The 25,751-nt window shown below is 37.6% G+C and overlaps 1 protein-coding gene and 1 long non-coding RNA gene across 3 annotated transcripts in view; one reads left to right on the plus strand and one right to left on the minus strand.

The window, feature by feature from the left end:
- Positions 1–2,182: 2,182 nt before the first annotated feature.
- LOC127435853 (uncharacterized) lies at positions 2,183–3,226 on the minus strand. Its single transcript, XR_007896300.1, has 2 exons — positions 3,065–3,226; positions 2,183–2,639 (listed from the first exon to the last, which is right to left on the minus strand). It is a non-coding gene; the product is annotated as an uncharacterized LOC127435853 (long non-coding RNA).
- Positions 3,227–6,039: 2,813 nt separating this feature from the next.
- Positions 6,040–25,751, plus strand: part of LOC127435824 (PHD and RING finger domain-containing protein 1-like) — a 32,570-nt gene continuing 12,858 nt past the window's right edge. For both annotated transcript variants that reach the window (XM_051689559.1, XM_051689561.1), the window contains exons 1-10: positions 6,040–6,128; positions 6,900–7,038; positions 9,955–10,101; positions 10,620–10,804; positions 15,456–15,539; positions 15,667–15,800; positions 16,257–16,348; positions 18,476–18,630; positions 19,526–19,658; positions 19,765–19,877. In XM_051689559.1, coding sequence (XP_051545519.1) covers positions 6,945–7,038; positions 9,955–10,101; positions 10,620–10,804; positions 15,456–15,539; positions 15,667–15,800; positions 16,257–16,348; positions 18,476–18,630; positions 19,526–19,658; positions 19,765–19,877 — 1,137 coding nt within the window. In that variant the 5' untranslated portion in view covers positions 6,040–6,128; positions 6,900–6,944. The remainder of the gene's footprint in view (positions 6,129–6,899; positions 7,039–9,954; positions 10,102–10,619; positions 10,805–15,455; positions 15,540–15,666; positions 15,801–16,256; positions 16,349–18,475; positions 18,631–19,525; positions 19,659–19,764; positions 19,878–25,751) is intronic.

Here is a 25,751-nt window from a genome sequence, read left to right on the forward strand (position 1 = left end):
TATTTAAACTTCAAAAGTACTTGTTACATTTTTGCACATCATTTTCTTTCATCTTACTGGACTGAAGCCACCTTTTCACTGCATCTGACAAATGACAGATGAGAGACCAGAGGTCAGTCATTTCAAATGGAGTGTCACATGGTGGCTATAGGGAGTTCTGTCCATCTGCTGAGGCGGAATTCCGGATCTGATTTGAGCTTCAGATATGTTGAAATATTTGTGCGACTTGACCGTATGTGACCGCCTGACTGAATGTGATGTATTCATTCAAAACAATGAACACGAAGTGAGAAACACTGATGGTTTTTATCCTAAACTTTGTTCTAAACACCTGCTACTTTTACAGATTAGACAGTTATGAAGTCAATAATGATCATTCACATTGCAAATATATATACTATATATATATATATATATATATATATAAAACAAAAGGCTTTTGTACAGAAATGTGTACATGTCTTTCATTTAGTTATAATAATAACTAAAAAACAGCAATGATTATGATAATAATGGTAATAAAAATTATGGAATCTGAGTAAATATTAATTGTGAATTTTATTGAATTTATCCATCTGCTCAACAGTGTGGTTTGGTAGCAAACCCCTTTTTTGATCTTTCTTTGTCTCAATGGACTGGGTGCTCTGACATCGCAATTCATGAGTGCCTTCTCCCATGCAACGAACATTGCAAGACTGTGGCAATATTCATTACACGTCAGGGCAGTTCTGAGGTGAAATGTGCACTGTGTAGCACTAAAAGCTAGTGAAATGTTCTCCTGGAGAGATGAGGTTTTTAAGGTTGATGTTCTATCGAGATTTAAATCAACAAAACCAACCTCCCTCCCCTAAACCTTACACCTAAACCTAACCGATAGTGTCAGAAAAAGAAAATGTGAGATGAAAAACACAATTTCTGATGCAAACACATCATTTTGTGGTGCTTCTATGACACTTTCGGCTCACGTTTCGACTCGCATGCTCTTCAGGACTCGTACCCCAGTCTTTTACATCGCAAGTGCAAAACTCTATCAGTTGAGCTACCGCACAATTTGATCACACTTGAACAAGCTTGTAAATGTAGTTGGTTATGTAATGCAAACGTTAAAATGAGTCATGTGCTATAGTAAAAGTGTTTATATGTCATAAGATAGAATTGTGTGAGGAACAGAGTGAAAAGTTAGTGTTTATTAACTGATAATCTGCCGTTTTACTCGTGATTTGAGTGAAAAGGATTAAAAGTCAATGTTGTTTTTGCGCCACTAGTGTTCATTCCATCAGGAGATTGCCGTGTTATGTACAACAGGTCACATAAAAATCATTTTGCAAAAGTGTAGTTATTGTAACATGATTCTCTGACCAGGTTGTGAATGCCACTAGGGGAGAAAAATGACAGTAATCAGAGACAGTAAAAAGGCCACTTAATAAACCAATCGAATTTAACAACATCCTCTCTCATACAATCTTCTGTCTTGATTTCATTCTAGCTAGAACAAAAGTTACTTTTTTAATACTTAAGCTCAATTTAATGTGATCAAGTATTTTTTTTTTGGCTAGATACTTGGACTTCTAATTGAGTAAATTCTTCACTCAATATCCATACTTATACTTAAGCATAATTTCTGAGTACTTTTTACACCCCTGCCCTGGATAGACATTTAGGGTTGATAAAAAAAAAAACATTCTTGCATTAAACTAAAACATAAACTCAAATATTAGGATTTCTTTAACTTTTTCTATATATTTTGTATATCCTGGAAAGCCACACTAAAAGAGTATGTAGATGTCTGAAATTTTCAAAAACCTGATTAAATTCTGTTGTTCTTATTAGCCATTTGATTAAGAAAATATATTTTTGACAATATGAAGATATTTTGACAATTTTTACTACTTGTTATCCATGTATGGCACAATTATCTAAATTCAAGTGCATTTAATTATTATTTTAAGAAATAAATATAAAATGAAATTAATGGTTAAACATGAATCACTGCAGTAACAAAGATCTCTAAATTTGACTGGACTATGTTTGTTACATGTGTGTAATCTGTCATACTCCCTCAACTGCTGTAACTAAACTTACAGAACTGTACAAGTTCAGAGCTGGAGGTTACATGCTAAATTTTGGTTAAGTTGCGTACACACAAGTAATATGAAACAAAATATCTTGAGTCAGTGTTGCATAAGGTTTCATTTCCGTTCATTTCCACATACTATGAGAGCATTTATGGTACAGTTGAAGCACATGGCTGTGACGCCCAGCACGTAGGCTGACATCATCATTTACATTAATGCATTTGGCAGATGCCTTTATCCAAAGCAACTTACATTGCATTCATATACTTTTAATCACTATGTTTGAGTGGGAATCGTACCCACAACCTTGTGATTCGTAGTGCAGTGCTCTACCAGTTGAGCTAGATGAACAAAAGAGTTATATGAAGTCAGAGGACCCAAAACGTGATGCAGTGAGGCATTCCCACGGCTACTTAAGTCAGACACACATCCAAAAGCTGGTTAGCCGCTGTCACACGCACAGTGGAATGGAAAATAGGCGCAATGTGCGTTAGTCAGTGGCTTACCTGCTTTCAGAAATCACACATTTGATGCCAAAGGGAAGCACGGAAACCAGGAGTATCACTGTAAATAATTGAAAATATAGATTTCAAATGAACATTTAAGCTCCAGTTGTACATATTCAGCACGGTAATTGGTGTTCCTGGACTAATTTAATATTTTATGATAATTATTTGCATAAATAACTATGTTAATATATGATAATGAGCTGAGTCATGAATTTATTCATGTTTCAATCATGTGAAGTACATCTAAAATAAGTTTGTAAATATAAATAAAGCATTTTTGTCATTATAGGTTTCAGTGCATAACTCAGCACATGACTTAAGGTAAATTATAAATGATAATACATGTTTATAAATCTATATATGACTGCTCACAAGAAGAATAAGGAAATAAGTATGCAATGTCATATGTTTATTAAATGTTGAAATAAATTAATAAATCTAATTTTAACAGTAATTACAGCAAAAGTCACAGTTACTCACCTCAACTTTTACAATAAACCAGAGGAAGTGCAAATCCAACAGCCCTCAGTGGTGTCCTATTAAAACACGTTTTGATCAAAGAAATTAATTTCTCAATAAAGTACCACATTGGGGATAGTACAGTACAGCAGCGCAGAAGTTCAGTTCACTTGCGCTATCCGAACCCTGCCCACTCTCCTGCAACCGCAAATCAACATTTGAATGATTTGACAGTTAGCCAATAGTCGACGGCAATTTCCGCAAAACGCCCGCCTCCCAATTGGAACTATCGAATTACAGCGTCGGAGGGGCGGGATTATGACTATCAAATGGTTTGATGGATTTTCAGTGAGTTATAGCGGGGTGCGGCGCGTTCGGTTTTGCACGTCGTACTTTAGGAATGAACCATTTTCGACTCGATTGTTTTCCTGTTTCCTGTGGTACTTCTGGCCATTTACACCTTATACTTTGCGCTTTAATTTATGAAAGCGAAGCGTGATGTAAAATTGGCCATTTGAGACACATATGTTACGCTTTCACACGTTGTTAGAAAATAGCTCCACCCGTGTATTGAAAGTGGTTGAACTCTGTTCGCCTGTGTATGGTAAAGCCATGATGCTAGTGTGGATGTGCACGTACGAAGGATGCTGAGAGAGAGAGAGTGAGAGAGAGAGTGTGTGTTTATGGCATAACTACTGCACCTTATAGGATAGTTTAGGTAATGTAATTTATTTTCTGAAATAGTTTTGCGTACCCTCGCAATAAATCAATCAATTTACCTTATTAACACTGGAAAACGAAAACTATGGTAATAAATATAATAGGCTAATTTTGTGGTTATATTAAAAATGCCATAGTTCAACTGCGGTTATTGTAGTAAAACTATGGTTAACCCTTATGGAAATTATCCATGGTTTTTCTACAGTATAGTTTAACCATGGTATTTGTAGTAAAACCATAGTAACCACAAGATTAACCATGGTTACCAAAGTAAACAGCAAAATCAACAATAAAAACAGTGTAAATAAACTGCAAGCAGTGACACCATGCAGGCTCATTAATTATTCAATGAGCTTGCAATGAAGCTAGTGGCAAGCTATGTTGGGAACACCAGATTAGAAAGTAAAGTAAAACTTTCTTGTTTTATTTACCTGTGAAATTTATTCAAATTGGCAAATAAATATGACAAAGTTTTGTACTTTAGAACTGGTACATGATGATGCACTGTAAAGATAACAATCATTAATAATATTTACTTTTAAGCAAGAGCATTAACTTTTACATGTTTGAATGGAGTACAAATGTAGAATTTACTTAATATTTTCTGCTATTGTCAGGGTTTTGTGGAGGAAATGGCAGGACTCAAATGCAGAGTAGCGATATAGGCTTTTATTAATGCAAAAAATATAACAAAAACTGCCCTGAAGGAGAAAAACACAGTCCAGGGTGAAATAAACACAGGACAGGACACTAACAGGGAAACATCCACAATGAACTCGCACAAGACAAAAAACACAATGGGGTTAAATAGGGAAGAAAACAAGGAGATAACGAGGAGGGCAATCATCTAATAATCAGACAGATAACAAGGCAAACAAGAGGGCAGGGTTATCACTGAAGACAGACACGAATGCACAAGGGGATGAGAAAACACACACCTAAGTGGAAAACATTACTTGACAATATGTGTACGTTTTGTTCCACAATATAAATTACAAACAGTCATACCTCAAACGTGAATTTTGAAGCCGTATTGAATTACACACACACACACACACACACACACACACACACACATATATATATATATATTAAATGCACCAGTCTTCAAAATTTAAGTTTGAGGTATGACTGTGTGTAATTTATGTTGTGGAACAAAACGTCCATGTTTTGTCAACTAATGTTTACCACAGACCTTATTTTAGTTCAAAAACCCCATTATATAAACCCATAGGAAAATCTAGAGGGAACCCGTGGCGAATTCTCTTCCGGGTTTTTGGACTACAAGATGAACAGATCTATGTGCTTTACAAAGAAATGAAATATTAAAGGTGCACTCATTAACTTTTATCTTTGTGTCATCTTGGACTTACACTGACACCTAGCAGCTTGGATGCAGCATCATTTTAAATCAATAGTTTTCAGTTTCAGATGACATTGTAGTAATTTAGTATTTACAGTCATCCATGATTACTGTAATCAGTGAGTGAAAGTGTCAAATAACAGGACGGTTACTGAGATTAAGCGAGTAGTACTCGGCTGGTCATGTGATTCTAACATGGCCACCCCCATGTGCAGACCCTCTCCAGCTATTATAAGGTTACTGGTATGACTGCAGTCTTCATTTTAATGTCAGTGCTCATGATTTCCTACATATATTGCTAAATTACAATTAATGTCTTTAGGAATTAAACTTTTTAATAAGGAAAAAAAATTACAGAGTGTACCTTTAAGTATACTATAAATAAAAGGTAATTAATAAATGCTGACCAGTTACTGTTGTCAGTCAGCCTCATTTAGCACATTATTCATATTCATTTATTGTCTAATATTAAACCAACTTTTTAATACTATGCCCTCCTATCAGATCTTACCAGATAAGAGATTTGGAAAGCGCATAGTGATCAGCTGATGAAAAATATAGTGCAAATAAACGAATAATATCTTATAAAAGGCCACTTAATAGTGAGGGCTTGAAAATTAAGCAAAAAAAAAAAAAAAAATTACGCCAGATGAATTGTTGAACGCTTTGTGATTTGACCGCGTTCAGCCGTTGTCGTCTTGAATAATTAGTTCATAAATATTAATCTAGACATTCTGAATTCGCTTGGTAACCTTCCTAATTAATATTTATTAGCCAAAGCCTTCACCCAAGTAGGATTAATTCGTAAAATTCGCCTGCTGACAAGCGCCTACTTTCGGCCAATCATTTAAGGCCTACAAGGCGAACGTCTTTTAACGTAATGAATATGCATGAGCGTATGCTTCACCATAGTATGATTCGTAATTTATCCAGCCGGTAGCGTCAAAGACAAACGCCGTGTGGACTTCAAAACACAAATAATGTCTTATACAACCTTCCTGGGTAGGTACAAATACTAAAAACTATAAGCTCCCTTATGAATTCAATAAACGAGACATATAGTGCCTATAAAAGCTGTTTTTCAAACGTCCTAGTTTTGAATGATAAAAATAGCTGATGAGTTAAATTTAGACTTAAGGGCAAGAAACACAGCTAGCTTGTTAGCTTTAGCTTTAATTCTTATCTTTATGGTTAAATTATACAATATAAAATAGCCTTTTTGCGTTTATTTTGATGTATTTTCACGTTTTAAAGCCTCCTCGTTGTAAGCATGCTGGAGTCTGTTGCTCAAATAAAGCAGGTTTCGTGATTTTATTAGCTAGCCTGGTGTTAGTCGTTAGCATCAAGTTAATAACATTGTGTGTGTTAGTGTATGACTGAAGAATTGAGACTTGTGTGCATTGTTTTCTTTAATAAACTCCTAAAATAAAGGCATTTGTGGGTGTATTAACAGTAAATAAAACTAGTTCAAGTGTTTGTTGCATAGTAAGAGGTGTGTTTGTATGAAATGAGGATATTGTAATGGCTGGATCAAGCCGATTTGTGAAGTTTGCGGAGTCTTTGCTGATCTGAAGATGTTTAAGGTCACATTTAGCTCCCTCAGTGTAAAATAGGCCACCATTGGCTGTTGTCTGTGATGCTAAAGATTTCCGGCCTCATTTAAGTAGATTTTATGAAATATTCCAGTATATGTCAATTTTATTCTGTTGCACAATGTATTTGTAAATGTTGGTAATTGCATAGGAAAATCATATTTGGAGTGTGTTCCTGCAGGTTGTTCAGTGGTGAAATTGATCTAGATTAGACTGATGCTTAGCCATGGATGAAGAGGACAGCCAAGATGAGATGATCAACAGGAATGTCTCTCATGGAAAAGGCAAACGGCCAGCCATGTCCATAATCTCTGATGACGGTTAGTATATAGTCTTGCATATATCCCTGATGTGCGAGTCTTACTACACTTTTATTAAAAAAGTTAACACTTCAGCTTTTTTGCATTTTCAACTCCAAAAAGCCACATACAAATCATCTGATAGGTTAATGTTTGGTAAATGTAGCATTACCAATATAACTGCATGACCAAAAATACATGATAAAAAAGTAAAAATAAATATATACATATTAGAGGTCACCTGATAACCAAGGTGGCGTAAAAGGCAGATAACCGATCATCCGATATTTTTAAAAAATGTGTGTGTGTGTGTGTGTGTGTGTGTGTGTGTGTGTATATATATATATATATATATATATATATATATATATATATATATATATATACACACTGGTGGCCAAAAGTTTGGAATAATGAACAGATTTTGCTGTTTTGGAAGGAAATTGGTACTTTAATTCACCAAAGTGGCATTCAGCTGATCACAAAGTATAGTCAGGACATTACTGATGAAAAAAACAGCACCATCACTATTTGAAAAAAGTCATATTTGATCAAATCTAGACAGGCCCCATTTCCAGCAGCTATCACTCCAACACCTTATCCTTGAGTAATCATGATAAATTGCTAATTTGGTACTAGAAAATCACTTGCCATTATATCAAACACAGTTGAAAGCTATTTGGTTCATTAAATGAAGCTTAACATTGTCTTTGTGTTCGTTTTTGAGTTGCCACAGGATGCAATAGACTGGCATGTCTTAAGGTCAATATTAGGTCAAAAATGACAAAAAAGAAACAACTTTCTCTAGGAACTCATCAGTCAGTCATTGTTTTGAGGAATGAAGGCTATACAATGCTTGAAATTGCCAAAAAACTGAAGATTTCATACAAAGGTGTACACTACAATCTTCAAAGACAAAGGACAACTGGCTCTAACAAGGACAGAAAGAGATGTGGAAGGCCAGATGTACAACTAAACAAGAGGATAAGTACATCAGAGTCTCTAGTTTGAGAAATAGACACCTCACATGTCCTCAGCTGACAGCTTCATTGAATTCTACCTGCTCAACACCAGTTTCACGTACAACAGTAAAGAGAAGACTCAGGGGTGGAGGCCTTATGGGAAGAATTGCAAAGAAAAAGCCACTTTTGAAACAGAAAAACAAAAAGAAAAGGTTAGAGTGGGCAAAGAAACACAGACATTGGACAACAGATAATTGGAAAAGAGTGTTATGGATCTTAACCCCATTGAGCTTTTGTGGGATCAGCTAGACTGTAAGGTGCGTGAGAAGTGCCCGACAAGACTGCCACATCTATGGCAAGTGCTACAGGAAGTGTGGTGTGAAATGTCACCAGAGTATCTGGACAAACTGACAGCTAGAATGCCAAGGATCTGCAAAGCTGTCATTGCTGCACATGGAGGATTTTTTGATGAGAACTCTTTGAAGTAGTTTAAGAAGTTCTGAATTTTTTTTCAAATTGTAATAGTAATTTTTCATGTTATTAATGTCCTGACTATACATTGTGATGAGTTGAATGCCACTTTGGTGAATAAAAGTACCAATTTCTTTCCATAAGAGCAAAATCTGGACATTATTCCAAACTTTTGGCTGCCAGTGTGTGTGTGTATATATATAAATGAGGAATAAAAAAAATTAACTGTCGGGAACTATCAGCATAGATTTTTGCTGATAACCGATAGTTCCAAAAAGCAACTATCGGCACAGATTAATTGGTGAAACTAATATATCAGTCTACCTCAATATATATTCTTTGATTTATTCTCCTTATTTGGGTAATTCTCATGAAACTAAACTTGAACCATGGCAGGGAGGATATCTATATAAAAATCATTTGGAAATTTTATTCTGAAACTTGAAACACAGTACATATGCAGTAGATTTAGATTATGAAGATTTATTGATTTTTCTTTATTTTTTTTTTTATTATTTTTTTTTTTTATTTGTCAAGAATTTTCTGGTTAATTTCTCACCGCAACACATCCAGATTCAAAATTAGGACCATTTAATTTATTATGAAAAAAAAATAAACAATATTTTTAATAATGTATGTTTTACTCAATATCCAACAGTAAATAATAATGATTTATTAGGCCTTCCAAACATCAATCTTTGGATATTAGAATACAAAAAAAAAACCTGGTGTCATTAAGCCATTTCTCTGTATCACAGTGCTTATTGGCTGCTTTTTTTTTTTTTGTTAATAAATAATTATTCTGCCATGATACATCAGAAAGAGAAGTTTATTTTCACTTCACTTTTCTTCACTAAAATTTTTATAGTATTGTCTATATGATCTGTTTCCGAAACTATGCATTCTCATTACTGCAACTGATGCAAAATTTGCAAAAATTTTGTGCACTTAATTAGTTTTTAAATAGCTCTGTAAGATAAAGCCATAATTTTTGCTAACTTGCAACTTTCAACCTCATTACCGCAGTTAACTTATCATTACTGAAACATGTACATTGAAACATGAAAATTGTAACAATTATTAAATGCCAAATCTGATCAACCATTAGAAATGTAGTTATTAAAAACTATTTAGATTAATCTGAAAAATATTAAAATCAAGGTGTGAAAATGGCTGGCATGTTGCAGTAATGAAATATACTAGTTTTTTTTAAGAACCACTACGACGTTTACATTTGTATTTTTAAAATAATATTTTTTGCACAGGTTTTGTGTGGTAATGAGAATTTATCCAGACATATTACAGAAATTGATGAAATGTTGGAAAATGTTCAAATACATATCCATAATACTGTAAACAGTAATTTCAGACCTCCCTTTTCATGTTCCAAAAGAAACGGAATTATCAACTTTTACAAAATTCTTGTGTGACCTGAATAAAATCAGTTTTGTGGGAGAATAACCCATTTTCCTTTAACCATTTGATAACTGTCAACAATATTCAGAGGATATTTCAGAAGATGGGGCCGAATCAGAGGAAGTAGAAACAGACAGTGAGGTGGATGATGATGATGATGAAGAAGGGGAGGAGGAGGAAGTCCTGGATGGAGAGGAGGAGGAAGATGAGGAGGAGGAGGAGGATGAAAGTGAAAGTAAGGTTTTTTTTCCCCCCATAGCATCATGTTCATCATGTCAAATGTGTTTGCTTCAGGACCCATATTTTACATTTAAAATTAAGTGGCAACCCAGCACAGTACCATAATTCTGTATTGTACAAAAAAACTTTTTGTAAAAAAATTCTTAAAAATCAAACACTGAAATTTTATTAAATAACAATTTTTGAGGATGTGGGTGTTTCAAACAATCTGCCTAATTTCTACAAAGTGACTGAATTTGCTGAAATATGGTAGTTTGATTGAAAACATGGTCTTTTTGACAGCAATATATGTCAAGATAAGTGTTTTCTCCTACCTTTAAAAGCTGATAAGCCTAAAACGTTGTTGTCTGTAATATGCATGATTAAATGGTATTTGCATTTTACATTGGTTTTCCCTGCTGTCCATTCTTGTTTTGTATTTAATCCCAGAATTATGCTACATCATTCTTTTAAGTCTTTTCCAGCAAGTATCAAAGCATTGAACTTTCAGATTTTAATTTTTTTTTTCTTCAGACGAGGACTCTAAGGTCCTGGAAGGTGCTGTAGGGAATGTTCCTAGGGATACGGCGGGTCTGAGCTCAGATGAGGACTCTGACAAATGCCCCATCTGTCTGAACTCATTCCACGAGCAGCCTGTGGCCACACCAGAGGCCTGTGAACATTACTTCTGTCTGGACTGCATTCTGGAATGGTCAAAGGTGAGATTGATTACTGTCCTTTAGGGATGCAACTAACGATTATTTTGATTATCGATTAATATAACGATTATTCAACTATTCATCGATAATTGCAATGATTAATCATTAGCTCTTAACCAGTTATTCAGCTTGTGCCCCGACTTAAAAGGTTGTATTAAACGTGCTTACTAACAATAAAGAAGACATTCACTGAATTACAGGAAAAAAATACTGTAAATAAATTCACTGTAAAAAATCCTATTATCAAGTGTTTTTGTCTTGTTTTCCATTTAAAATTGTCTAATAATACTTAAAGCAAGATACATTTACTTGAGAAGCAGCATATAATATATTTAGACTTGCTTTAAGAGAATGTCTCTTAAATATATGTGTATTTTATAAATAAGTATATTTTTTCACTTGGTTATACTTCTGCGAGTGCAGTTAAGACAAAATATACTTTTTGCTATTAACAGTTTTTTAATGATTCCATACATAAATCATACCAACATAACATACAATACAGAATCAATTATATACAGTCTCCAACAATTAGAAAATATATATATATATATATATATATATATATATATATAAATAAAACATAAAAAAAAAAGTTTATACTTTCAAACAACATCATCTATTCTAGAATAAATCTTATGGACTGATGAAAAGAATGTATAGTCCCTCCCAGATAGGTTCAAAAGTCTCCAAATATATGTAAGACCAAGATTTTTACACATCCTGTGAAGCGTCACTGTTGCTCTAGGGGGCTTACACACTTTTGCTTCACTATGATCAAGGACTGAGTCCATCAAAAGATTAAAGTTTCCTCCCAATATTATTTCATGAGGGGTGCCAGCGGCTTGCAACATCCCTTCAAGATCTATGAAAAAGCCCTGGTCATCAACGTTAGGTGCGTAAATATTAGCCAAAATAAGACTTTGCCCCTGAATTTCTGCTGAAATAATAACGACTCTTCCTAATTTATCATTAATCTGTTCGAGACATTTGAATTGTAGATGTTTACTTATCAATGTAATGACTCCCCTGCTCTTACTTGAGCCAGCACTAAAGAAAACATGCCCACCCCATATCTTCCCAAATTTTTCAGCTTCATGCGAGGAAAGATGCATTTTTTGAAGAAACACTGTATCATATTTCTTACGTTTAAGTAAATAAATAACCTTCCTTCTTTTTATGGGGTGCCCCAACCCATTCACATTCCACGTGGAGAGAGACAATCCACTCATTAACATTTGACATTTTGACATATTAGAAAAAATAGATTATATAACAAAAATATAATTATAATGACCACATTCCAACATTAGAGCAACAGTCAAATCCCAAACCTCCCCCAGAACCAAACACACAGAAAAAAGAAAAATGTACGCATTAGCCCTGCACACAACAGCGCCAACAGGCGTTGATCCCTCTAAACTCAAACAGTCCATGTACGCCTATGAGAGTCCCTGCGACAACTTTGCCATCGGATTACTCAAGTCCGGTGTTTCTATACACATTTTGTGAGACAGAATTACAAACAGAAAATATTCTATAAAACAAACTCCAGCCAATAAGCGGAAAAAACACAAAAAACTTGTAGATTTCCCCGAAGGTGTGTTCCTCCACAAAACAAACTCCAGCCACTAGCAGAACCAGCCCACACACACACACAAAAAAAGGGGGGGGGGGGGCTTTCAGTTCCTTGGGCAGTCAAACGAATGTTCAGTGAGCCGGTCCATTTGGACGTTACACGAGTGCAACATGCCCTAATCACTCCAATGTCCTGCAACAAATATTCCACAAAACAAATTCCAGCCGATAGGAGGCATAAGCACCAAGAATGAGCAGATTCATCCACAACTGTCCCGAAGAAAAGATTCTACACAAAACAAACTCCGGCTGCTAGGCGCTCAGTTTCCTCGGACAGTCGAGTGTATGTTCAGTGAGACATGTCCACTAGGCGGCAACATAAAAATCACCAAATGGCTTACTCCATTGACTTTATGAAGGTCAATGTTTGCTGTGGCCTTGTACATTCTCTGTGTCTATCCTTAGAATCTATTCTCAGCTTGGCCGGAAACATCAGTGCAAATGCTTCCATTGATGTAAGTGTTTCTTGCATTTCTGGAATCGATCACGTTTCTCTCGTCGAATTCGCAAAGTGTGGGAACAAGAAAATGTGGTGGTTCTTCCAAGAAAGCCTTCCTTTACTCCTCGCCTCTTTATCAGATGATCTCAGAAATTTGGCCAGAATTGATCAGGGCCTGTCTCCCACCGTGGATCTGCAAGCCGGGACACTGTGAGCTCGCTCGATTTCCGGCTTCTGGCCTGTTATGTCGAGCAGACTCGGGAAGAGCCCGTCTAGGAATTTTACCATATATCGGCCTTCCTCATGCTCAGGAATTCCAAAAATTCGGACATTGTTTCACCAACTACGATTCGCCAAATCCTCCAGTTTTTCCCAAACACGTTGCAAGTCTGTCTTGGACACTAGCAGGTTAGCAGCTAATTCCCTCTCCGATGACTCCAGATAATCGATCTGTCTCTCGACATCATCCAACAATCTTGTAACCAACTCGGAGAATTTCACCTCCATGGAAGTGATCGATTGACATATTACAGCAAGCTCCAAGTCTGCAACAACATTCATCAGCATTGCCGACACATTCGTCAATTCACGCCGGATTTCTATCAGTTCACCGTCCGAATTGAGTCCGGGGCTTCCGGCCTGCCACTGAGGGGAATCAGCCCGAGCACATAAGTGTGTTTTAATATCTCCAGAGCCCGAGGATTTTGAATTCCTTGACATATTGTCTTCCCAAAACAATTAAGGATCAGGGTGTATAGAATCTCACCAGTTTGTGACACAAATATTATTAAAACTAGCAAAGTGCGCAGAGCTCGCAGTTCACACGTCCGACCCTCACATGGCACCCATCAAGACAAAATATACTTACATTCAAGATCTATTCTCTAAAAGTAAGTATATATCTTATATCTGCTTCTCAGGTGAATACATCTTTTTTTTAAAGGATTTTTAGATATTTTAAAATATTTATATTTGTAATATTCAACATTCTCAGATTTTTCTCCTGCAGTATAGCTGCTAAAGTAAATGTACGTTGTTTTAAAGGAGTTTTAGATATTTATATTAGAAAACAGGCCAAAACAAAAACAAATCAAAAACGTATTTTGTTGCTGTGTATAATGGGGGGCAGACTACCCTCTCACCTTTTTGTTCACTTCAATCCATCTTTAACTCACAAAAAAAAAACAACTCTCTCTTATTAATAAAGCTGCGTATTGGCAGTTTTCTTCATGATAAGAAATGCACAGTGACATTTATTATGATTCAGTAAGTCGCGAGCCATCATGTTATAATCTAGCTGCATTAAGCGTGCGTGCTCGATGGACGAGCGTCCCCACGACAGAGTGTGCATCAGCTGGGTGCAGTTTCAGTCTCTCCCCCTTAGATGGGGACATTTGCGCAACTCATAGAAGAGGCACTGACTGCACAGAGAAATGCCAGTTTCAGAGTTTGTAGTTATTTACATGACCTGCTTCCATATTATTTGAACTTTAATAAAGCTATAACGCATTAAATATAACTGCATTAAACATGTAACGCCAGGGTGTTTCCTTTAAAGATGCTCGACACACAAGTTTTGCTTCAGCGGAGTGGCAGCTCCAGCTCCATTTATTCCACAACAAGAGTACTTCTGTATGTACTTATTTAGTATTTTTGCATTATAATTCCCTCATATTTAGCGATCTACATCACCTGAAGCTGTTTGGAAGGTTTAGAGTGCATCTGTGTTTTCTTCCTCAGTCAGGCGCGAACTGCAATGCTGCTCTTGTGTGTCATCGTTAGAGTTTAATGTGATCTCATGTTACGTTAAATGAGATCAAACGACTATTCAACAACTAAAATTTCTGGCGACAATTTTTTATTGTCTATGTTGTCGATAACATCGACTAATCGTTTCAGCCCTTATTCAGGAAGTTCTCAAGATTCAATGAATGTCCATGTTTACATGCACAACATTTATTTTGAAAAAAGTTGAAATGCTCATAAGCAAAGCATACACTACAAGGCTGAATTTTGCCACCCTTTGCAAACTAAAAGAATCTTGATGTCATTGACTACGTAGTTGCTGACTCAAAACATCAAAGGCGACGACCCTCCTTTTCTAAAAAAAAAAAAAAAAAAAAAAGCAAGCAAAAGTCTGGGTTCCTGTGAGGCACTTACAATGAAAGTGATTGAGGCGAATCGGTAAACGTCAAAATACTCACTATTTCAAAAGTATAACCACAAGACGTAAACAATATGCATGTTAAAATGATTTTAGTGTGATAAAATTACACTTGCTAAGTTGTGTACAATTTTATAACTTCACTGCCATGACGACATAATGGTGTAAACCCTAAAATGACTGTAAAAATAACAAATTAAACAACTTTACAGCTGAAATAATAAACAAGTTTTAACTGAAGAATTAAAGTGCTAAGTCTGGAATGTCGGATTAATATTGTGTATGTAAATGTGGACAATGATTCCATACAGTTATTCAGCATTATTCGTAATGGGTATACTCTTGCAAATACATTTAGCTGATTTGCTGTTTCTAAATACAGTAATATCCTTTGTCTTTTTTAACTTAAGAATGCCAACTCCTGTCCTGTGGACCGGATAGTCTTCAATAGCATTCTCCTGAGAAAGTGTTATGGTGGGAAAGTCCAGAAAACGGTAAGTTGCATAACGAATCATTGTGTCAGGAGTGTGTTTACTTTTGCTGTTGAAAAAGTGCATATGTTGTAGATTGTGCTGTGGAATTGGAAATGTTAAAGGAGAGTGTATATATGTTTTTGGTTAGATTGCAGTTCAGAAGCCAATAAAACCCGGACAGGAGGAGCAGGTGGAACTGGACTTGGATCAGACCAGCTGTGAGGTTTGCGGTGGCCGAGATCGTGAAGATCGCCTCCTGCTCTGCGATGGCTGTGACGCAGGGTAAGAAATTAACATTTCATAGAGCCCTATGAAATCCATTTGATTTTTTCCAAAATTCTTTTTCTTAGCATTATAATTTTTGTTATCTGAAATACAAATGGAAATCCACCCCAGCAATCTCTTTATAAAAATAAATAAAAATAAAAAAAATCAATTTTCAGTGAACACAAGAGTGTGATTGGTCCATTCTGACCAGTGCTTAGAAAAGGTTCCACATTAACAACACCATATATGTGCTGCTTAAACATTGGTCTGGTCAATAATTTACACCTTAATAATAATACTTAGAAACAAATTGTCATTGAATTGAAATGTACAGCGAAGAGTTGAAATAGGAGAAATATTATTTAGACCCACCATTCTTGACCAATTAGAACAACTTTTGGGCAACTAAGCCCCGTCAATGTTTAAGCAATGCTATTTCATGCATTTTGCCATTCTTCCTGATAATTCTAGTTACCACATGGAATGTCTCACACCGCCTTTGGATGCTGTACCCGTTGAGGAATGGTTCTGCCCAGAATGCACTGCCAACAACCGCAGCTCAGGTAATTTGTCCCCCATTAGAGGATGACCAATAAGGGATTTTGCCGATGTCAATAATCGATTAATCGGCTTGCAATTTAAAAAAAATCTATTTCTAAAAAATTTATAGAATGTAAAAAAAAAAAAATCTTAGTCTTTCCTTACTATGACAGGCACAGACATAGAGGCTACAACAATCCAAAATTAATAAAATACCAAATGCAGTTTATTGTGCAACCAAAATCCCAATAATGACCAGAAAAATAAAGATTTGGTGCATAAGCCCGACATACACCGGGAACTCTTGTTTTGGCTCTGTTACATTGCTCTATATCTAAGTTTTATTAATTAAGCTTTTTATAGCCTATATACTTAGCAGATGAAGGGTTTGTGTGTATACACTGATGAGCTAAAACATTATGACCACTCACAGGTGACGCAAATAACTTTGATCATCTCCTAACAAGGCCACATGTCAAGGTCTGGGTAGATTAGATGGTAAGCGAACAATCAGTTCTCATAGTCAGTGTGTTGAATGCAGGAGCAATGGGCAGGTGTAAAGACCTGAGCGACTTTGACAAGGGCCAAATTGTTATGGCCAGATGACTGGGTCAGAGCATCTCTGAAACGGCAAGGCTTGTGGGGTGCTCCCAGTCAGCAGTGGTGAGTACCTACCGACAGTGGTCCGAGGAGGCACAAACCGGCGACAGGGTGTTGAGTGCCAAAGGCTCATCGATACGCGAGGGCAAAGAAGGCTATCCAGTCTGGTCCGAACCAACAGAAGGTCTACTGTGGCAGAAGTCACAGAAAATTGTAATGATGGTTATGGGAGGAATGTGTCACAACACACAGGGCATAACACCCTGCTGTGTATGGGGCTCTGTAGACGCAGACCGGTCAGAGTGCCCATGATGACCCCTGTCCACCGTGAAAAGCGCATACAATGGGCACACAAGCATCGGAACAGGACCTCCAAGCAGTGGAAGAAGGTTGCCTGGCCCAAGGAGTTTCGTTTTCTTTTACATCACATGGACGGCTGTGTACGTGTGCGTCGTTTACCTGGGGAAGTGATGGCACCAAGATGCACTGTGGGAAGATGACAAGACTGTGAAGGGAGTGTGATACTCTGGGCAATGTTCTGCTGGGAAACCGTCAGTTTGACACATGCCACCTACCTAAACATTGTTGCAGACCAGGTACACCCCTTCATGGCAATGGTATTCCCTGATGGCAGTGGCCTCTTTCAGCAGGATAATGTGCCCTGCCACACTGCACACATTGTTCGGGAATGGTTTGAGGAGCATGATGAAGAGTTCAAGGTGTTGCCCTGGCCTCCAAATTCCCCAGATCTCAATCCGATTGAGAATCTGTGGGATGTGCTGGACCAACAAGTCAGATCCATGGCGGCTCCACCTCGCAGCTTACAGGACTTGAAGGATCTGCTGCCGATGTCTTGGTGCCAGATACCACAGGACACCTTCAGGGGTCTTGTAGAGCACATGCCTTGGTGGGTCGTGCTGTTTTGCCAGCACATGGAGGACCAACAGCACATTAGGCAGGTGGTCATAATGTTTTGGCTCATCGGTGTGTATATGTCACCAGATGAGGTTTGAGGAATAAGGTTTATTATTATGGATAAAGTATGAAGTTGGGGACACGATGTATGTGCTGACGGAGCATGTTTCCATGTTCACATTTTTCTTTGCATACACTTGCTTCAATTTAGAATACTTGATTAATCGATAAACCTCTTTCCCTCAATTACCCAAAACCATTGAATACAATAACAGAACCCTGGACCTCATAGATGGCCGAGTCATTTTAAATGGATGGTGCACCCATTTACCCACCCCAATGCAACTCCAAACACATATGACTTTCTTCCATGGAAAACAAAAGGGTAAATGTTTTACATGTTTATGTTGTACACCGATTACTGTGGTTTTATGGTGTTTTTTTTGTACATTGCGGAGCAAAGCCATGTGAAGATTTTCAAATGTTATATTTTGTGTTCCATGGAAGAAAGTTACACACTTTGGAGGGACAAATGATAGAAATAAAATTGTTTGGTGAATTATTCCTTTCAGGTTCGTGACATATTCTATTTATATTTAACTTTCTTTTCTACTAAAATATTTTATTTAATTCAGGCTCTGATCATATCAGTGAAGAGGAGAGCAGTCTTCCCACCACCAGCCGTTCCCGATACAGAGCCACTCGAGCCATCGCACGGACCCAGCAGAGTGAACGAGTTCGAGCCAACGTCAACAGACATCGCATCACACAGGCACGCACTGCAGCACAGGTTTGCATGATGCTTTTGCTTGGCTGTCTAATCACAATTGTCATGCCTGATGTGTCGCTGGGCCGAGATTTGTGTTATTGATATGTTTCATGAGGTTTAACCAGCTTTTATAAACAACTGTCTCATTGGACACTTTTTTGGTTTTCTCAAAAGACAAGTAAATGGAGTAATTTTGTGGTGGTCTGTAATAATCAAAGCACATTATTAGTGGTACTTGCGAAGGCAATGATTACTTACTGTTGCTCATACTTGGGGTTAGTGATTTGAACAAAACCCTAAGTAATAAACTTCAGCATGTAACGCGTCCTACACCGTTTGCTGTAAAGACATGAATGATGCCTCAAATCATGGGCCAGGTGAGTCTGTTTTTGTTTTTTTCTGTGCAGTCAAGTTTATTTATAATATATTTACTGATTATAAACAACACAATTAACATTGGAAGTGGTTTGTGTGATTGTCTGAATGAAACCTCTTAAACAGTGGACCTTCATCCTAGGATTGTTGTTGTGGTGATTGAATGGTCCAACATATTCAGCAGACCTGTTTTTGAAAGTATCAAGGCTGAAATTAAATGTATCCACTAATAAAATGTACACTTAACTAAGGAAAATGTTTTGTGCAATGCTATATTTAATTGAGCCATATTTTTAAACTAGTGGTCGACCGATATATCGCCAATATTCTGACTTTTTAAATTATTGCATTGGCCAATACATTTTCCCATACTGTGTGCACTTATTTCCTTCCAAATATGTTAACAATTTTTTCATGTGCAAATAAATGACAAAAATGTTATGACTAAACAGAAATCTGAAGAAACTGCTATCTATTGGTCAACCACTATTTTAAACGTCTGATAATGTTTGGGGATTTTGTGTGGTGCTATTTTTTTCAGCTCACTCCCAGATACCTGATGCAGTCCACTTGGCTGGATGAGACCATCAACGCTGTAGTGGCCGGACTCAACACAGCAGTGTATGTGCGAGATTTGACGCCTCACTCCAGGTCCCACCAGAGGAGAAGGACAGGTGAGACAAACGGAGATGTTTCAAATGTCATTAACCTGGTTGTTGGGTGTGGTTCACTCTGATGATTGTGTCTGATCTGAATTAGTCTCTCATTGTGATCATGCAGTTAAAAGAAGGAAAACCAAAAGCAAAGCCTTTGGAGCCTCCGGAGGAAAGACGAATATGAGGGTGAAGAGACGGAAACGCAAAGTGCGGAAGTCAAAATCAAGAAGAAAACTGGTGAGTTTTGGAAAGATATTCAAACAAAAGTTGTCCATTCGTGATCTATCATATTTCTACAATTTGCCTGTTTTTTCATTTATTTTTTTTTACCTTTTGGGTGTTTGAGAGTTCTGCTTTAAATGTTTTGCTTAGTGGAAGTGTTCATGTTCAGAATAGAACTAGATATTAGGAAGTCAGAAGTACTGGTATTTAAAGTACCAATTTGATAACAAAATTGAAAAAATTATAATAGTTTCCCCAACTCAATTCGCACCAAGGTGGTGTCTTAACTAACATTGGAATGCTCACAACAGTAACACATGACAGTGTCACGTGACGCAATGTGAGGAGCGGATGTGTAAACGATGAGCTCTGCGCACTTTGCCAGTTTTTAATTATTTTTGTGTTATAATCCGGTGAGATTAGATACACCTTGCTACATATTTGTCCTTTGAAGTCAATATGACATTTTAATAATGGAGATATTAAAAGACACTTACGTGCTCAAGCTGATACCTCTGATGGGCCTGCGGACCAGGGACTCTGTTTGGACAGTGCGGCGGGAGAAATCCAGCGTCAACTGTCCAACATGTCTGTAATGCTGATGAAAGTTGTTGCTGAGTTAGATCTCGCTGTAATACGTTGATCGATTACGGCGATGGAAACTAATTCTCTGAGTTGGTTACAAGATTGTCGGACGTTGAAAAATGGATCTATTATCTGGAGTCATCAGAGAGGGAATTATCTAATAATCCGCTGGTGACCAAAGTTGATTTGGAATGTGTTTTTGAAAAACTTGAAGACCTTGAGAATAAGAGCCACTGGAATAACATCCTTATTGTTGGAATTCCTGAGAATGAGGAGGGCCGAGATATGGTGAAATTCCTGGATGAGCTCTTCCTGAGTCTGCTTGAAATAAGCCACAAGCTGGAAATCGAGCGAGCTCACAGAGTCCCGGCTCGCAGATCCGCTGAGGGAGACAGGGATCAATTCTGGCCAAATTCCTGAGATCATCCGATAAAGATCTTGTGTTACGTGAGGCGAGGAGCAAAGGAAAGCTTTCTTGGAAGAATCACAGCGTTTTCTTGTTCCCAGAGTTTGCGAATTCGACGAGAGAAACGTGATCAATTCAAGGAATGCAAGAAACTCTTACATCAACGGAAGATCGCTTTTGCACTGATGTTTCCGGCCAAACTGATAAGAGATACTAAAGGATTGCCGCAAAGTATTTTCATGCCCCAAGCAAGCACTGTCCTTCATAAAAACATTGGAGTAAGCCATTTGGTGTTTCTCATGTGAGTGGATTGACTCGCTGTACTTTTGGCTGTCTGAGGAAGCTGGGTGCCATTTTTGTTTCTTTTTGTGCTGGTTTCGCCTAGCGGCTGGAGTTTGTTTTGTGGAATAACACTCCTTCAAGAAACTTTTGCATTGACGGAAGATCGCTTTTACACTGAAGATCCCGGCCAGATTGAGAATGGATACTAGGATGGCCACAAAATATCTACATGCCTACAACAATTGATGTCTTTTATAAAGTTGATGGCTGAGGTAAATATCATGGTGTGTTTCTTATGTGGCCTCTGAGTGAACTTGACTTGCTCAATACACTCTTGACCGTCCGAGGAACCGGGACGCCTGTTTTGTTTCTTTTTGTGCTGGTTCCGCCTAGTGGCTGGAGTTTGTTTTGTGGAATTGTTATTCTATATATATTGTTATTACTACGGGACAGTTGTGGATGAATCTGCTCGTTCTTTGTGCTTATGCCTCCTATTGGCTGGAGAATGTTTTGTGGAGTATTTTTGCAGGACATTGGGAGGATTAAGTCAGCTGCTGCACTTATGAAACAGCCGGCTCACTGAACACTCGTTTGACTGTCCGAGGAAACTGAACGGCTTTTTTTATATATATATATATATATATATATATATATATATATATATATATATATATATATATAATTAAAAAAAAAAGAGAGAGACTAGAGCTTGTTTTGTGGAGGAACACACATTCGATTTTCTGTTATGTAATTTTGCCTCACAAAACTTGTATAGAAGCACCGGATTTGAGCAATCTGATGGCAAAGTTGTCACGGGGGCTCTCGTAGGTGTACATGGACTCTGAGTTTAGAGGGATGGACGCCGGTTGGTGCTGCTTTTCTTTTTTCTGTTTGTTTTGTTCGGGAGGAAGTTCGGTGTTTGATTGTTGTACTAATGTTGGAATGTTGTCTTTATAATTTTGTTTTGACACAATTTATTTTTTCTATTAAATCAAAATGTCAAATTTTTATCTCTATAAGTGGAATGTGAATGGGTTGGGGCACCATATAAAAAGAAGGAAGGTTATTTCTTTTCTTAAACGTAAGAGATATGAAATAGTGTTTCTTCAAGAAACTCATCTTTTCAAGAAACTCACAAATTTGGGAAGATATGGGGTGGACATTTTTTCTTTAGTGCTGGCTCGAGTAAGAGCAGGGGAGTCATTATATTGATAAGTAAACATCTACAATTCAAATGTCTCAAACAGATTAAAGATAAATTAGGAAGTGTCATTATTGTTTTAGCTGAAATTCAGGGGCAAAGGTTGAGTTTGACTAATATTTACGCACCTAATGCTGATGATGAGGGCTTTTTTTATAGATCTTGAAGGGATGTTGCAAACCATTGGCACCCCACATGATATAATACTGGGAGGAGACTTTAATCTTTTGATAGACACAGTCCGTGATCATAGTGAAGCAAAAGTGTGTAAGCCCCCTAGAGCAACATTGACACTTCACAGGATGTGTAAAAATCTTGGTCTTACAGATATTTGGAGACTTTTGAACCCATCTGGTAGGGACTATACATTTTTTTTCAACAGTCCATAAGATTTATTCTAGAATAGATTTTATATATATATCTATCCCTCATTTCATCTGTTGTTGATTGCTCAATTGGAAACATCTTAGTCTCAGATCACACCCTGGTGAGTTTAGAGATGTCACATATGGAGAAAAAGAAATCATGTAGTTGGTGCTTTAATGTATCCCTTTTGCAAAATTCTGATTTCCAACAAATGTTAAAGGCTGAAATCTATGTTTATATGGAGACCAACTGGTCCTCAGTATCTTCTGTGGGTGTGGCTTGGGAGGCACTTTAGGCAGTTCTTAGGGTTTGGATCATACAGTATGCCTCATTCATAAAAACAATTCCAAAGCACGAGAACTCGTGGAGGTGGAAGGGATGTTGCAAACCATTGGCACCCCACATGATATAGCAGAGCTGAAGTGCTGAATGTCGTCTGAAGTGCTGAATGTCATCTGATGGCCTCAGAGAATTGACCTGATTGAAATACAGAGATAATACTATTTTGTCGCATAAGGTGGAGTTTTGGCTATTCAGGGCAAGCAGAAAAATTTGGCTAGATGTATAAAGCAGAGAGTGTCTTTTTCTACCATTCCCTCACTGAAATCTGCTGGTGGTGAAATTTACCTCAGCCATTGATATTAATAATGCTTTTAAAGAGTTCTATCTTGATCTTTATAGTTCCACGTCTTCGTCTACTGATGAAGATTTTAGAAACATTGTGGAACCATTAGAACTCCGTAAATTGACGACTGAGCAAAAAAATTCTTTATTCTGAGATAACCTTGGAGGAGCTTGACGAGGTAATTAAGGCCCTGCCTACTGGCAAGGCTCCAGGGCAAGATGGCTTTGCCGCTGAATTTTTTAGATCTTATGCTGCAGAACTGGCTCCACTATTGTTAGAAGTTTCTACAGAATCATTAAATGGAAAGCTGCCCGGATCAGTCCAATTTTTAAAAAGGACGAAGATCCAAGCGAGTGTAAAAGTTACCGTCCAGTTTCCCTGATCCAGCTAGATGTAAAACAATTTGTCAAATTCTGGCTAACCGATTAAGTTATGACATCTCTTATACATATAGATTAGGTGGGGTTTATTTGGGGCCGCAGCCCTTCTGATAATATTAGGCATTTTATTAATGTCATGTGTTCAGTAGCGAATGATCAGACTCCGGTCGCTGCCATCTCACTTGACACTGAAAAGGCGTTTGATATGGTAGAATGGGATTATCTTTTTAAGATTTTGGAAATATACGGGTTCGGGAATACTTTTATTGGATGGATTAAGTTACTTTATAGACACCCTGTAGCGGCGGTACAAACAAATGGATTAATTTCAGATTATTTTACTCTGGACAGGTGCCCTCTTTCACCATTATTGTTCTGTCCTGCCCTGGAACCATTAGCAGCCACGATAAGAAAGGAGGATGATTTTCCAGGGGTGGTGGCGGGAGGTATGGCGCATAAGCTTTTGCTTTACACAGATGATATTTTATTATTCGTCTCCAACCCCACTAGATCTGTGTCTTGCTTCCACAGAATTATCAATTCCTTTTATAAATTCTCAGGATACAGAGTTAATTGGTCTAAATCTGAAGCTTTGGCTCTGACTGCGTACTGCCGGGCGCCTTTCAATGGCCCAAACAGGGCATTAAGTATTTGGGTATTTTATTCCCAGCAAATGTATGTGATTTAGTCAGAGTTAATTTTGACCCTTTAATAAAAAGATTTGAGCGATGTGGGAAGGTGGGCTTCATTACATTTATCTATGATTGGGAAGGTTAATGTTATTAAAATGAATTGTATTCCAAAATTTGACTACCTGCTACAATCTCTCCCTGTAGATGTCCCCCTCTCTTATTTCAAACAATTTGATAGCATAGTGAAGTCCTTTAGTTGGAATGATAAACATCCCAGATTAGAGACAAGTTACATAGGCCTGTTGACAAGGTGGTCTAGGCCTACCCAAGATTTTGTTTTATTATTATGCATTCGGTCTCAGACATTTGGCTCATTGGTCGCTTCCACCTGAGAGAGCCCCTCCCTGGTTTCATATTGAACAGGAAGTCCTTGCCCCTACTTCGCCATTGCGAAGCCTTTCGATCAGACTAACTGGAGAAGTTAAGTCACACCCCGTTATCTCGCATTTGCACGTGGTTTGGACAAAAGTGTCCAGTGTATTTAATTCGGACATTTATTTAAATGTTGCCTCAAGCAAATGGCTGAACCCTAAATTATATTTAGGTCCCCTTTCTGTTGGTCAGAGTGGATTGGGAGGGGTTTACTACACTCGGTGACCTCTATGAGAGTGGAGTACTGAGATCTTTTGATAATTTGGTTCAACATTTTAAGATTCCTAGATCGTAGTTCTTTAGGTATTTATAGCTGCGCCACCTGCTTTGCCCTATTTTTGAGAATAGTGTACACCCCCTTAAAGCGGCAGATACTCTGGAAACGGTGATTACTGCTTTTGGGAAAGGTCATGAAGCATCGGTGTATTACTCCCTGTTAAATCAGAGTCTGGGGGACGGAGCTTCATCTTCTCTCAAGAGATTATGGGAGAAAGATTTAAACTTGGTTTTGGAGGAGGGAGTGTGGGCTAGGATCCTAAAAAGCATAAAGTCTACATCTAGAGAACAAGGGTCCGTCTGATGCAATTTAAGATTTTGAATCGTTTCTACTGAACCCCTTCTAGATTGTATAGGTTGGGTCTTAAAGACACACCCACCTGCTGGTGGTGCTAATCAGAAGACGAGGACACAATACATGTATTTTTGGGATGTGTAAAGATCCAAGAATTTTGGTTGGGGGTTCAGAACTTTGTGTGAGGTGTTGAACACTGAACTTTAATTTAGCCCCAGACTCTGTATCCTGGTTGATGGCACGACACTTATTGAGGACAAATATTTAAAAAGTTGGGTCCTAGCCAGAGTCATTATTGGTGGGAAAATCATCCTCAGGGGATGGAAGTCAGCTGGGGCACCCTCACTTATGGAATGGTGCGGGGAGTTGGGCGAGGTGGCGACGTTTGAGAGGGGGGTTATTTGGCTTT

The sequence above is a fragment of the Myxocyprinus asiaticus genome, chromosome 46 (assembly GCF_019703515.2).
Source record: "Myxocyprinus asiaticus isolate MX2 ecotype Aquarium Trade chromosome 46, UBuf_Myxa_2, whole genome shotgun sequence".
In the NCBI taxonomy this organism is placed as follows: domain Eukaryota; kingdom Metazoa; phylum Chordata; class Actinopteri; order Cypriniformes; family Catostomidae; genus Myxocyprinus; species Myxocyprinus asiaticus.